The sequence below is a fragment of the Mus pahari genome, chromosome 15, assembly GCF_900095145.1.
Source record: "Mus pahari chromosome 15, PAHARI_EIJ_v1.1, whole genome shotgun sequence".
NCBI lineage: Eukaryota > Metazoa > Chordata > Mammalia > Rodentia > Muridae > Mus > Mus pahari.
Window position 1 is genome coordinate 68,539,804 of NC_034604.1, and position 13,907 is coordinate 68,553,710.

Genomic DNA, 13,907 nt, shown 5'->3' on the forward strand with positions numbered 1-13,907 from the left:
TAAGTTTAGTCACATCTTGTGAGAACCCCCAGCCCTACGTGGACTTGACCATGAATAGTGGAGTTTGGATTGGAGCCAGTTCACAGGTGCTGAGAGCCTTCATGACCCTTTGCAGGAAGCGCCACTCCCATTCTCTTATGTCCTCCTCATTCTTCACCCTCGGGTCTGCAAAACACCAAAGTAGGCCGATAACATCCTTTCCTGTAACTGTGAGATCCTTCAGGACAAGTGTCAGTGGGATGGAGAGACAGGGCTCCAAGCGGCAGAGTCCTGGGAGCCTCCTCTGTGAAGGGGAGCCCTTCCCTCCTTGCTGTCTATCATTACAAATGGAGCTATGGCCAAGGCGCAGGGAAATACTGGCTCTCACTAGGAAAGAAGTAAACCTGCACTTGTTTTCTCAGTTAACTTTCTCTCTTTGCAACAGGAAAAGATTTCCCAGTCCTATTTGTTTTTTAACTTCAAACACCGGCTTTACCTTGGTTGACTTGTAACTGGTCTTTGTAAAACCCCACGGAAACTGGTCATTGTAAAAACCCCCACACCCAAACAAAACCCTAGTCACCAAAGAGTGGTTTCCTTCAGTTAGTTATCCTATTGCTTGGACAATTACCAATGCATTTCCTAGGCTCCGCAAGGTTAGACCAGAGGCTCAGACCTCAAGATTCATGATAATAACAGAGATTAGCATCTGTATGCCACCGGGTTTACATAAACTTGGGCTCCCACAGTGGTGGTGGCAGCACCTCCTCCAAGCAGCCCTGTGGGGCGCATTTTGTTTTCTGAGGGATGCTCAGAGTCTGGCACACACAAGACTTTGTTAATTCGGGACTTGGAGGAGGAAGGCAGGCAGACAACGGAAACAGCTTCTCCAAAGGCCTCCAAGGAGTTAGCAAGGACAGCAAAGTCTGCTTAATTCCAGAATTGGGTCAGGGTTCTTTCCTGTCCGGCTCAACCTTCCTAATGCTGCAACCCTTTAATACAGTTCCTCATGTTACGATGACCCCCAACCATAACATTGTTTTCATCCCTACTTTATAACTGTAATTTTGCTATTTTGTGAATTGTAACATACATATCTGATTTGCAGAATATCTGATATGTGTTCCCAAAGGGGTTGCAGCCCATAGGTTGAGAACTATTTCTCTATGTCTTCTGTGACTGACCTCCAGAGTCTGGGCTCGGGACTGGAGCGGTTGAGAGTACTGACTGCTCTTCCAGAGGTCTTGAGTTCAGTTCGCAGCACCCACATGGTGGCTCACAACCATCTGTAATGGGGTCTGATGCCCTCTTCTGGTGTGTGTCTGAAGACAACTACAGTGTAGTCATATACATAAAATAATAAATCTTTAAAAAGGAGAGAGAGAGAGAGAGAGAGAGAGAGAGAGAGAGAGAGAGAGACTGGGCTCGTCCGGTGAGTTCTGTAAGCCAGGGCCATTAGATGTGGCCAACCTCGAAGTGACACTGTACTAAAGGGGAATAGCCCCTGTCCTACAGGCTGCTGGCTGCAATTCCCCACTATCAGGCTACCGCACTCAGATCTTAACCAGCACCCAGCGCCTATGTGATGCTTTGGTGAGTTTTACAGGGCAATGGAAAGATAGAAACCAGGCATAAATTAGACAGTAACAAAGACCAATTTGTAGCCCCACGTGACTAGAATCTTGAGGTATATTTGTGTCTTGGGGTTCTAGATAGGAACCTGTCCTGTCCGTAGCATGGACAGTGCTCAGAATAACACGAGGGTAGACCAGGGTCTTCTGGGTTAGGATCCACTTTGATTCTTTCTTTCCCCATTCTTGCCAGGTTAGGGGGGGGCTGCCTTGTTTTTGTCTCTGCTAAAACTATCAGTACTATCAGAAACTTCCACTCCACTCACTCAGCGCAGCCCACCCAGCCCTCAAATCTCCTTTCGAGAAACCACATGTGATCCCCCTATGCAGAATACACCTGCTATTCTCTGTTCTCCAATCAGGGTGGGTCGTCTTCCCATTCCCACCCTCCTTCTCCATCACTCCCTCCTTGGGGACAGAAGCTGTTTTAATATGGCTGCTGACATCCTCCAGAGGTCTCGCCCAGCGCCTGGGACATCAGCTCTGAACCAGTGACCGCTAAGTGAACGGAGAATCACATGTGTCCATTTTGGTCTCCCCAAGCAAAGCTCTCCTTTTCTCGGACTGGGTAGTCTTGTCCCTGAACCTCCATCACCATATCAGCCTTTGTTAGGCCCCTGGCCCTGGGTTGGTATCTAGAATGCCTTCAGATTGGGACTCTTTGTGACTCTTGCCAGGGTCATGAGAGAGCAACCTCTGCCCTTCCTTGCTCTCTTCGAGGAGACACCTGCTTCTGCTGTTACTGGCCTTCCTATAGCAACTGCCCCACCGAGAGACACACTAGCTACAGCATCACCTCTGTATGGGACCTGGCTAACTTGTCTTTTGCCATAAGACTGTCAGCAGTGATTTTCAGGAAATGAGAAACACAGATAAGGCTTAAAACAATTGACAGCTCCGCATTTGCGGATGAGTAACGTGCTCACTAGCTTCAGAACTCAAGCAGTCCAAAAAGCTACGTGCCTGGACTCCCTCCCAACCCTGCCCATTAGCTATCCAAGGCCCTTGTTTGGGGTTAGAGGAATTTCAACATGATTATATATTTAAATGACTATCCCCACGCCACTTTCTCTGGATGTTGCTGTCTTCGTTGTTACAACAAGCATCCATTTCACAGTGTCCTCACCGCACGCTCAGCACCTAACTTGAGTGCTCTGGACAGATACCTGGCAAGCACTCTGGATCAGCTGACAGCTTGCCTGTAACGCTACAATATTTGATGAGTCAGGACTTATGGCGTCTTTATTTGATTGTGAATCAGATACGTTTTCATTCACTAAGTTCGAGTTCTTCCCGAGATAAGGCAAGAAGTGCTGAGTGCCCCGCCAGCCTTACTCACGCCCGCCTTCCTTTCGTAACCTCACTTCCCGTTTGTAAAGCTGCCAGTTGAGGATGGTTTAGGCCTCACTCACACATTCTTTGGGGGGTGGGGGTGGGGGTGATTGTGCAAGAAATGTTGATATTTTCCAATTGTTTCTCCTCTCAGCTTTTGCAAGAAAAACTGTCCCTGCCTCACCCTGACCCCACCCCCAGGGGCAGCGCGAGCTTCTTGCTCTTCCATCTTGGAACCTCTTAAAACAAACAAACAAACAAACAACCGGAGAAAGGAACCAATAGGCAGAATCTCTTTCTCCTGGAGAGGAGAGTTCTCTGCTTTAGCTTGCGGTCATTTTGAGCTGGCAAGAGTTTTGGGAGACTCCTCTTGGCCTTGATCTGGCCCTTCTGTGAACCACCTTTCCTTGACACGTGCAGAGAGCTTACTTTCTTTGAGGCCGTTTCCTCTTCACTGTGCCGTTCTGGGACCTAGGGGCCTTGGCTGCTCAGAGGCCTCGGGCACAGGTTGATAACCCTTTGCTTCAGCTCTTCTTCAGACACCTACCCAATGAGCTGTGAGCAAAGGGACTGGTGATTAATAGCCAGGTCCTTAGCTGTCTCCATCCTTGTCTGTCATAAGTCTGCTATTTTGGTCTTTGCGACTTGTGGCTGCACCGTGATTAGGGTTTGATTACTATCACCAAAGTGACTGAAAGAAGAAAATAGAAGCCACAACAGGAAATAAACAACTGCAAATGAGATATTTTATTCCATATTCTCTGCCGCCAGAAAAACGATTAGAATCAAATTCACTCACAACAGCCTGGACTCCCTAACTCTCTTTTCGAAAGGATCAGAATAGTCTGAAATCATCGGCGCTCGTGGGTCCCATTGGTGCCCGTGAGGCGAAAGAAGAGCCCTTCCTTTCTAGGCATACAAGCCGGGCAGAGCTCTAGTGCTGGCTTCGGGCTTCTGGCTTCTTTCTTGGAAAGGGAAGGAGTAAGAATGTGATGGGGTGGGGCTGGCTGTCAGGAAGGTTGGGATGTTAACAGATCCAGGGGATGCCAGGGAACCATAAAGCACCAGCCATTGCAGCTACTTGCCCAGTATCCCACCCACTGCTCCCTCAAGTAGTAAAATGGAGGAGGAAAGCTGTGGAGAGAGGACAAAATAGAGGTGACGCCTGAATTAAAACACCCACAATTACACTAGATGGGAACATAGCTCTGCAAGTAGATGCACGTCCCATCCAGACAAGCTGTGACATCAGATTCAAGCTCCTGAAATACCCATTACACCTACTTGCCCCGTCTGTTTTTACCTCGGGTCTTTCATTACAAAGGGGATTAGCACCACTCACGTTTGTTTCCAGACTTCTCCAGGTTGTCTACGTAGCCACGAAGCATAATTAGAAGGCTGCCCTTTGCTTTCAGTTTATTCAATTCTTCCTGTCACCTGCAGCCTGGTTTAGCCTCTCCTGTCTACTGAGAGAGATGGGACCCTGCAAGAACATGACCCTTCTCTGGAAAGCTTTAGATGAGCAGGGCCGTGGTGGCACACCCCTTTAATCCCAGCACTTGGGAGGCAGAGGCAGGTGGAATTCTGAGTTTGAGGCCAGCCTGGTTTACAGAGTGAGTTCCAGGACAGCTAGGGCTACACAGAGAAACCCTGTCTCTCGAAAACAAAAACAAAAACAAAACAAAAAATCCAAAACACAAAAAACAAAAAAGCCTTAGTCTTTCAAGGCAGCATCTTACCTGAGGGCCACTGTTTAAGACAAGCTGCCTATCCAGTGAGCCCTGAGCCGCCACAGAAGTCCTCCATGGAATCTCTCTCTCTTTCTCTCTCTCTCTCTCTCTCTCTCTCTCTCTCTCTCTCTCTCTCTCTCTCTCTCTCTCTCTCTCTCTCTCTCTCTCTCTCTCTTTTGGTTTTTCGAGACAGGGTTTCTCTGTATAGTCCTGGCTGTCCTGGAACTCACTTTTTAGACCAGGCTGGCCTCGAACTCAGAAATCCACCTGCCTCTGCCTCCCGAGTGCTGGGATTAAAGGCGTGCGCCACCACGCCCGGCTCTAAGATTAATTTGTATGTGTGTATGTGTGTGTGCGCGTGTGTGAATGTAGTGCCGAGGAGAGCAGAAGAATCCAGAAACTCCTGGAGCTGGAGTTACATGCAGTTATGAGGTACCTGAAGATGTTAGGAGGCCAACTTAGGTCCCCAGAAAGAGCATCCACTGTTCTTTCCTTCTCTCCAGCCCCTTCCCATTCTTTTCTAAGATGACACATTTCTGTCTCTTTGGTCAGTCCTTCCCTGCCTGTAATGTCCTCCATTTCTTTCTTTGGTCTCCTTGACTGCTGTCTTCTTCCCGGGTTGCTTTAGAGTGTTCCCACACAATTCCAATACGTGGCATTTTAATTTTTAGCCGAATTACCATGCCATCCAGTAATTACTGCCTCCGTGCCACTCTCTGTCCGGTCCTGTTGATGGTCCTATACAGTTGTCTTCCTTCCACAACGTAGCGAGAGAGTCATGTGATAGAACTTGTTGGTTTTCTTTTCTAGTTGTATGATTTTAGTGTGGAAGGGGAATGGTCCAGAGAACCTAATTCAAAGTGTTGGTTCCTACCTTGTTAGTGTTGCTAGTCACTGAACTCAGGTTCTCTAAAGAATTATACTTCCAGCACTTTAAATGTGTATCAAGTATCTATCAGGTTAGAAACCAAAGTTACTGGAAAGAAAGGGTATTTACAATTTATCTTTTCCAGAACATAACATTCCAGTGGCAGAAATAAATATTATATTCCACATCTAGTAAAAAAAAAAAATCCTTACCCCACCCCGTGATTTTGACTGTCCTAATGTTACAATTTCAAGCGACTTTTCAAAAACCTACTAAATATGTCAGGTTGGATCACTGTGCCAACTAGTTGTCTCAGTAACATTTAACACTCTAGTACTATCCTCAGACCTGCACCCGGGACTTTTGCTTGACAAATACCTTTTCTACTTCCAAGCAATGACCTGCATCTGGGGCTAGCTTTCTCTGGAACCTGTGGTGAAGGGATAAACTCTCTGACCCTAAGCAGGCCCCGCATGCGATTGGATGCTCTAAGCAGGTCTTGCTGGTCTGCTGGCTGGGTAAGGTTCGCGCGCCGGGAGGCCGAGTGGCGGGTGCCGGAGGTCTTCCAGGCCGGGAGGAAACCTGCCGGCGGCGCGCGGGCGAGCTGCACCCCTCCTCCCTCCAGGATGCTGCCCCTCGCTGCTCGTCAGCCTGCCAAATGCATTCCAGAGCTGTGCACAAGACACACTTCTCCAGGCAGTCCTAGAAACCCGAGCCCGGAGCGGGAGAGGGCGGGAGGGAGCGCGGCGGCCGCTGAGGTCACATTCGCGCCGCCTCTCCGCCCTCGGCCGCCCGGCTGTTCCCTCTAGCGCACACTTCCCAGGGCCTCCGTCCTGGCCGGTGTAAACGTCTCTGAAACAGACAGCGATCTCCTCCCCTTTCCAAGGGATCTGCCGCCAGGGCCTTAAAACAAAACGAATGAATGAAGCGCCCGGGCGAGCTCCGCTGGTCTAAATCGGGCCACTGACCGGCTCATTCCGCTCCAAACTCGCCCGCTCCATGCCCCCAGCTCTTCCGATTTCCCCCTGCTCCCGCTGGGTCTCCGCCGACCCCCGGGGCCGTCTCGGTCTCCCACCTCCCTCCGCCCCTGGGTACCCTCTCTAGACCTGGGAGAGGGTGGCGGTAACTGGGAGGGGGGGTTGAAATAGCTTTTAGAAACCCGATCTGTTGTTTGCGAAACACAATCGCTTTTTTTTTTTTTTTTTTAAAGCGACAGGGTGTCTAGACGGCCACGTGACGAGGCCGGAGCCGGGCGCGCCACTGCGCAGTGGAACCAGCCGAGCGGAGGGACGGGTGGGGGGGCGGGAAGGAGGCGGCGGCGGCTGGGGGCGGGGGAGGGAGGGGTAGAGGGGGGAGGGAAGGGGGCGGAGGCGGGAGGCCTTGCGGGAGGCGGCGAGCCCTGGGCACATTCGCTCGCTGATCGGCGCACAGAGGATCTTGTCCCCGAGCTGCGCCAGCAGAGCCAGCCGGGCGCCTCGCTCGGTCCGCTCGCCGCGCCGGAGAGAGCTGCCTGAGACGCAGCCAGCCAGCCGGCGCCACGCCGCCGAGCGCTCGGCCCCGGAGTCCCTGAGTGCGGCGCGGCGAGCCCCCAGCGGCGGCAGAAGGACTCGAGCGCCAGGAGAGGGCGGACGGGGGACGAGGAGGCTCCCGGGCGCGACGAAGAGAGTCTCGGAGGAAGAGGCTGCGAGAGGACACCCGGGCCTCCTGCCTCCACTGTCGGGTCGGGGCCAGCAGCTCATGCGAGCAGCCCGGGCGGCCACCCGCGGCCAGGAGAAGGGGCACCGGAGGCCCCCACACTAGCCTGTACCCTCGGGGGCGAGAGCTTGCGACCCGCCGGAGCCCGCCGCCGCGCCGCCCTCCCCCGCGCTGACAGCCCCCCGGGGCGCAGCCGCCGCCGCAGCATCTTCTGTCCCTGCTTCCCCAGCGCGGAGGAAGTCCCTGCCGAGGACCTGAGCCCCCGGGAACGCAGGAGGAAAGACCAGAGACTCTAAAACACCCAGATACGCAAGATTGAAGCAGCCTTGCCAGACCTTTCTGTGGATTAAAAGAAATACGATTTTTTTTTTTTTTTTTGGCAGAAGAAAAGGAAAGGAAGACCGGCTGGATTCAGCAAGGAAAAAAAGGGGGATGTAACTCGTGGATACGTTTTTTCCCCCCACCCTTCCAACATCTTGTTTTACTTTGTAAACATTTTCTCTTTTAAACCCGGGCTCCATCCGGTGTCCTCCAGACCTCCAAGGTGCGAGAAGGTGGTGTGTTTTTTTTCATTGGGGGCTTTGCATATTTTGGTTTTGGGGGTTTTGAGAGACCCTCCAGACATCTCACGAGGGGTGAAGTCTACTCGGCCCCCCTCCCTCAAGTACTTCGCGTGCACAGAATTCGAGGAGATCCGGTTACTAAGGATATAGAAGAAAAAAATAAATCGTGCCTGCCTTTTTTTTTTAATTGCCTGCTTCTCCCCACCCCCAAATTAAGTTGCTTAGCAAGGGGGAAAGAGGCTTTTTCCTCCCTTCAGTAGCTCAGCCTAACGTCTTTCGTTTTTTGCCCCCGAGGATCTTCCATGTAGGAAGCCGAGGCTGGCGAGCCCGACACTCGGGAGCCACTGTAGGGGGGCCTTTTTTGGGGGAGGCGTCGACCGGGGCTGCCTCGGCCGCCCCCAGGGAAGCGGCGGCAGCGTTCCTCCAGGGCACGCCGGGGCCCGAAAGCCGCGCAGGGCGCGGGCCGCGCCGGGTGGGGCAGCCGAAACGCAGGCCCCCGATCCCCGGCAGGCGCCCCTGGGCCCCCGCGCGCGTCTCGGCCTCCGGGAGACTGGCGCATGCCACGGAGCGCCCCTCGGGCCGCCGCCGCTTCTGCCCGGGCCCCTGCTGTTGCTGCTGTCGCCTGCGCCTGCTGCCCCAACTCGGCGCCCGACTTCTTCATGGTGTGCGGAGGTCATGTTCGCTCCTTAGCCGGCAAACGACTTTTCTCCTCGCCTCCTCGCCCCGCATGTTCAGGACCAAACGATCTGCGCTCGTCCGGCGTCTCTGGAGGAGCCGTGCGCCCGGCGGCGAGGACGAGGAGGAGGGCGTGGGGGGTGGCGGAGGCGAGCTGCGGGGAGAAGGGGCGACGGACGGCCGGGCTTATGGGGCTGGTGGCGGCGGTGCGGGCAGGGCTGGCTGCTGCTTGGGCAAGGCAGTCCGAGGTGCCAAAGGTCACCACCATCCCCATCCCCCAACCTCGGGTGCCGGGGCGGCCGGGGGCGCCGAGGCGGATCTGAAGGCGCTCACGCACTCGGTGCTCAAGAAACTCAAGGAGCGGCAGCTGGAGCTGCTGCTTCAGGCCGTGGAGTCCCGCGGCGGTACGCGCACCGCGTGCCTCCTGCTGCCCGGCCGCCTGGACTGCAGGCTGGGCCCGGGGGCGCCCGCCAGCGCGCAGCCCGCGCAGCCGCCCTCGTCCTACTCGCTCCCCCTCCTGCTGTGCAAAGTGTTCAGGTGGCCGGATCTCAGGCATTCCTCGGAAGTCAAGAGGCTGTGTTGCTGTGAATCTTACGGGAAGATCAACCCCGAGCTGGTGTGCTGCAACCCCCATCACCTTAGTCGACTCTGTGAACTAGGTAAGAAGTTGTTCTGAGTCCACCTTTCGTTCCCTCTGGCGTGCAAATGCTGGAGGATGTGTGTATAACCTCCTGGAGGAGACAAGGGGTCTAAGTCAGAGAAGGGACCAGGGGAAGCTTGGGTTCCCTTTTTCTCTATTGCACCATCCCCCAGCCTCCAGAGGAGGGGACCCAGGGATACTACTTCTTACCCTTCTACTGAACAGACATGCTGCAGAAAATGAGACAGTCTCATTTCCGGGTCTGCAAGAGGGTACAGAGCGAAGTGGGGAATCCGGCTTCCCCCGCACCCGGAAAGGCGTTGAGGTGTATGGCCGAGTTGGATTCTGCCCAAGCCCGCCAAGGAAGGCTGGGAGAAACTAGCTTTAAAGGCTGGAAAGTCTCTCCTTTAGTAAATAAGGACAGTCACGTGGGGCACGAGTGGCCCAGATACTGTCCTGGCCTCATAGCTTTGGAGTTTGGGGGCAGTGGCAGGATGGGGACCGAACTGGGTATCCAGTCTCAGCTGTGCGAGCTTCAGGGTGAGAAGGAACACCTGGAGAAGTTGGGTGGCCTCTGCTTTTTACTTTTATTTCGCACAGAAAAGCGTACAATTAGTGGTCCTTAGGATGTCCGACACTCCCACCCCCTGCGTTTCGGTGATGTCCCTCCCTGCTCTATAATTGGCCTGGGCTTCATGGCTGGGACCCTGAGCAGGTTCCTCCCCTTTTGACCTGCTAGGTTTCCCATGCCTTCTGCTTGCTCCTTGTCTTTGTGCTCAGGGTAGAACAGCATACCCTACTCCACCGCAAATCTTTCATGTTCACCAGCAGCACACTTGTGTTCCCCCCCCCCCCCAGGTGGGCTGAGTAGGATTCCCTAGTTGAGTGCGTGGGTGCCAAGCTCAGCAGCGGGGGCGGAGGTGACTTGTGCTCCTAGAGGCGGGGAGGGCCGGGGAAGCGGCATCTGTAGTTGTAGGACACTAAGCAGCCCCAGGCGCCCCCCACCATAGCGACTGTTCAGTGCGCGGCCCAGCCGCTGGAGCCCTGGCCCAGCCGGTGGTTTCCAGCCCGGCCCGCCGAGCGCGGCGGCGGCGGCGGCGGTGGCGGCGGCCGCGGCGGCCGCAGACGTGGAGGAGCAGAGCGCCGAGGCTGGCGCCAGGCGGCCTCTTTTGTTTATCTGACAGCTAAATATCAAGGCAATCGCCGCCTCGCGGCCCTGCCTCCAACCCCCACAGCTAAGACAAACAGTTGGGCTAAAAGAATGCCTGAGTTATCATAAGTTTCTATCTCTGTTTCTCATGGCTCAGCCTTTATATCCTTTTACTTTTTTAATTTCAGAGTCTCCCCCTCCTCCTTACTCCAGATACCCAATGGATTTTCTCAAACCAACTGGTGAGTAGATGGTTTTCAAGTCTTTCTTTCCTTAGAACCCTGGTTTTTGTGTCTAGGTTGGGGTGGTGTTTGGGTTACTCAAAGCAATTTTCCTCTATTATTAAGTTTGGATTTTTGTCTAGTTGTGATTGGATCTCCCCCCCCCCCCATAAAGATAGCTTCTTCCCCCACACTCCCCCAGATATGTTTTACAGTTTGTTCCTTTTTTTTTTTTTTTTTTTTTTAAATGCATTTGAACTGTGGGACGGAAGTTAGTTCAGCTTTAACACATGGAGGCTTTTAATCCACTGAATGTCTTGGGAGCCAAATAGGACAGGTTGATGGAAACAATTCTGAAGCTTTGTAAGTGCCAGTCGGATCTGTGGGTAGGGATGGGTATGTGGATGAGGAGTGATTCCGTTTGGAGTAACACACCAGGTTAATCAGTGTGTGGAGTTTAGAGGGGATTATGTTCCCCCTGTTCAGTCACCCACAAGTCTGCTTTCTCCTGGGGTTTTCTCAGGATTCTTGGTAGAGAGACCATAAGTTTTCTGCACAGCTCTGCCTGCCTGTTGCTCTCTTGCCGGATGGCAGAGGGCCAGGGCAGAAGCCCATTTGAGACTGGCACCAGCCCTGTTGTGGTTGTCTGCATTCAGCTTCTGGCTGGCAGTCCTAGGGCCCATCCCTTAGAGCTGACAGTGCCAGGGGACAGGGTCAGCAAAACAGATTGGGGGGGGGGAGGGATGGCCTCAGGGACAAGTCCGGCTTCCTTCTTACAGTGGAAGAATTACAGAATCGTTTGCTGCAGGGCCAGGTTTCGGCTTTTGTCTTTTGTGTCTGTTCTGTGGTGCTTACAGAAAGCTGCAACACTTGGGAAGGCTTTGCTTTGCCAAGGAGAGGGGAAAATAAAGGGCTGGCCACTGTTTAGCTCTTGGAACCTTTTGCCTCATGAGTTTTGGCTGTTGCACGGGCTCCCCCCCCCCAATTTTTCGGGGACTTTGTCATAAATTAAATGCTTAATGAATGTGTAAGCAAAGCCCCAGCTAGGCCTCCCTTCACGTGCTTCGCCAGTTCCCTCAAGTTGGGAAGGCGTCGCTGCTTGCCTGGTGTCTGCCTAATAGGTGGCCTGCAGAGTCTGATATTTTGCTTTCGATTTACAAAACACCAGATAAATGGTCATTAATGACAAGATAACAGGCTCTCAGTGTTTGCAGCAGGGCACTAGCAAACCCTGAGAGCTATAACTTGTCTTGAGTTTGCGGCTTAAAGGATTCCAGAATTGTTCCACGAGGCCACTTCTCCCGGGGTCCACCTCATTTCTTTCTTTTTGGCCCTGTGTTTCCTCGTTCATCTTTCAAAGCGAAGGCCCTGTGGCTCCAGAGGTGAAGACAGCTCTGGTCGAGGTTCCCCTAAAATCCAAACTGCCTAGCAAAGAAGGACCATGTGTTCTTGGATTTGCCAAAAAGATACTGGGGTAAATCTGTTCACAAGATTTCGGCAGCCCTTCTGGCAGGCCAGGACCTCATTTTCGGGGAGTAGAGTGATATATTTATTCATTAGCAAGTGTTGACATTAGGTAGCAAAATGTGTGTAAACAGAGAAGCCACAAAGACAGGAATGTGCCATTTCCAAGGAGGGGAGCAACCTTCCCCAGATCACCCAATAGGAAGTGATTAACCTGCCAATCGGAAACCCAAGCAGCTGGCTGCTCACCCCAAATGTTTTGCTTCAAACAAAACAAGAAAAAGGACCCAAACTCAGGCACCAGCGCGTGGAAGGGGAAAGGAGCCGAAAGGCCCCACTGAGAGGAGCGATCCAGACAGCAGAGCAGGGCTCAGGACTGGCCTAAGGACTGGTCTAGGGCCGGTGCTGGTTGTGGTGACCCAGGGGTGTTGTAGCTAGAGATGCAGGGGACTTTCTCAAGCCCCACACCCCTCCTTCCCCCCCAGTGTGTGGGAAAGTGTTGACCTGGGGATTTAGGTTTTCTTTCCTAGCTTGAGGTTGTAGGAGTTTGGTGTTGGGTTACGTAGGTGAAACAGAAAATAGGGTTTTCCAGTGGACAACTGTTAAAATCTTAATGAGCCAGTACTACTGAGGGAATCCCTTTAGCGAGGTCTCCCACTTCAGATGAGGCAAAGGGAAAGGTTCTGGGGCCTGGGATAGTTGAACTGAGGGGTCCTTTGGAGGTTGAACTTGGAAATCTGTGATGGCTGTAGCCTCTAGAAGGGCCTGGATTAGGTCTGCACGTGGTTCTGTATTTCCCAGAACAGTTGTGTGCAAGGAGTCTTGCCTGGACCTCAGGGCAGACTTGTGGCTTTTGCAAGGCATGAAGGTACTCCCACTCTGCCATCCCGCAAAGAAAAGGGATTTGCTGTTTGTGTGCCCACATCTCACCTGTAGACAGATGCTGGACCGGGAGCCTGAGTGGGCTCTGCTCCTTCTCAGCTCTGTGTCCGCTGCTGAAAGGCAAGGAGACGGGCTGCTGCAGGGATGGCCTCTCCTGGTACAACCTTCAAAGCCTACCAGAACGGCTGGCATCTTGATCTGCCATCTGGCCCCTCTTAATTTAGGTCTCTTTAACTTTTCCAAGTCCCTTTTAATGAATGATTAGGTCATTCATTCATTTATTCGGTTGTTGCTTCCATCAGTCATTATACAAAGTAGTCGAAGGGAAGTTCAGAAGAGCTAAGTGGGAAAGAACCTCACAAGTTTCCCGGGCTCTCTGGGTTGCACTTCTCTTGGAACTGCTGGGAGAAGGCGGGGTGGGGGGGGTGTCTTTGTTCCACAGAACCCAGAGCTTAATTAGGTGTTTGGTAATGTGCAGTGGTAGACAGAGAGCCAGGAACGGCTCAGCTCTGCTGTCTGCCAGGCTGGGCTCTGGGGAGCAGGAGACGGTGGTGGAAGGTGAGAGATTTCTGACTTGAGAGTTATCTTTGCAGAGTCTTTGGTGGGTGGAAATCTAGACACCAGAGGCCAGACTCAGCCTGGCCAACTCCAGGGAAGAAGGTCTGGGAACGGAAGCAAGCCCTGGGGTAGGAGCTGGACTTGGGGGTTGGCTCAGCTAGCTCCTTGGGTGGCCCCTGGCCTAGTGGAGTGGCACCTCAGTTTCCCTGGGTGCCTCTCAAATGCCTTGCTGCCTCCCAGGGGTGGTAGGGAGGCCTAATTAACGTGTGTGTAAAGCCCTGCTAAGATCAAAGGCGATGCAGAGGGCAGAGCACATTTCATAAAAATCACTTGTGGTTGCATCTTGGAGCTGGCTCACCTTTGATGTGAGACAGGCTGACACACTGACTGAGGTCTCCAGGCTTTGCCCTGGAGAGGCCAGGCTCTGCCTTTGAAATACACCTTGCCCCTGGCGCACTGCCAGCTAGAGGTGGGGAGGTGGGGGGGTGGCCATGGGGTGTCTTCCATTTGGGGGGGAGT

General features: G+C 53.3%; 1 protein-coding gene across 2 annotated transcripts in view; it reads left to right on the plus strand.

The window, feature by feature from the left end:
- The first annotated feature begins 6,953 nt into the window (after positions 1–6,953).
- The window catches only part of Smad7 (SMAD family member 7), a 28,646-nt gene continuing 21,692 nt past the window's right edge, over positions 6,954–13,907 (plus strand). The window contains exons 1-2 of one of the 2 annotated variants that reach the window (XM_021214533.2): positions 6,954–9,132; positions 10,452–10,505. In XM_021214533.2, the coding sequence (XP_021070192.1) occupies positions 8,526–9,132; positions 10,452–10,505 (661 nt within the window). In that variant the 5' untranslated portion in view covers positions 6,954–8,525. The remainder of the gene's footprint in view (positions 9,133–10,451; positions 10,506–13,907) is intronic. The other variant, XM_021214534.2, reaches the window with a different exon arrangement.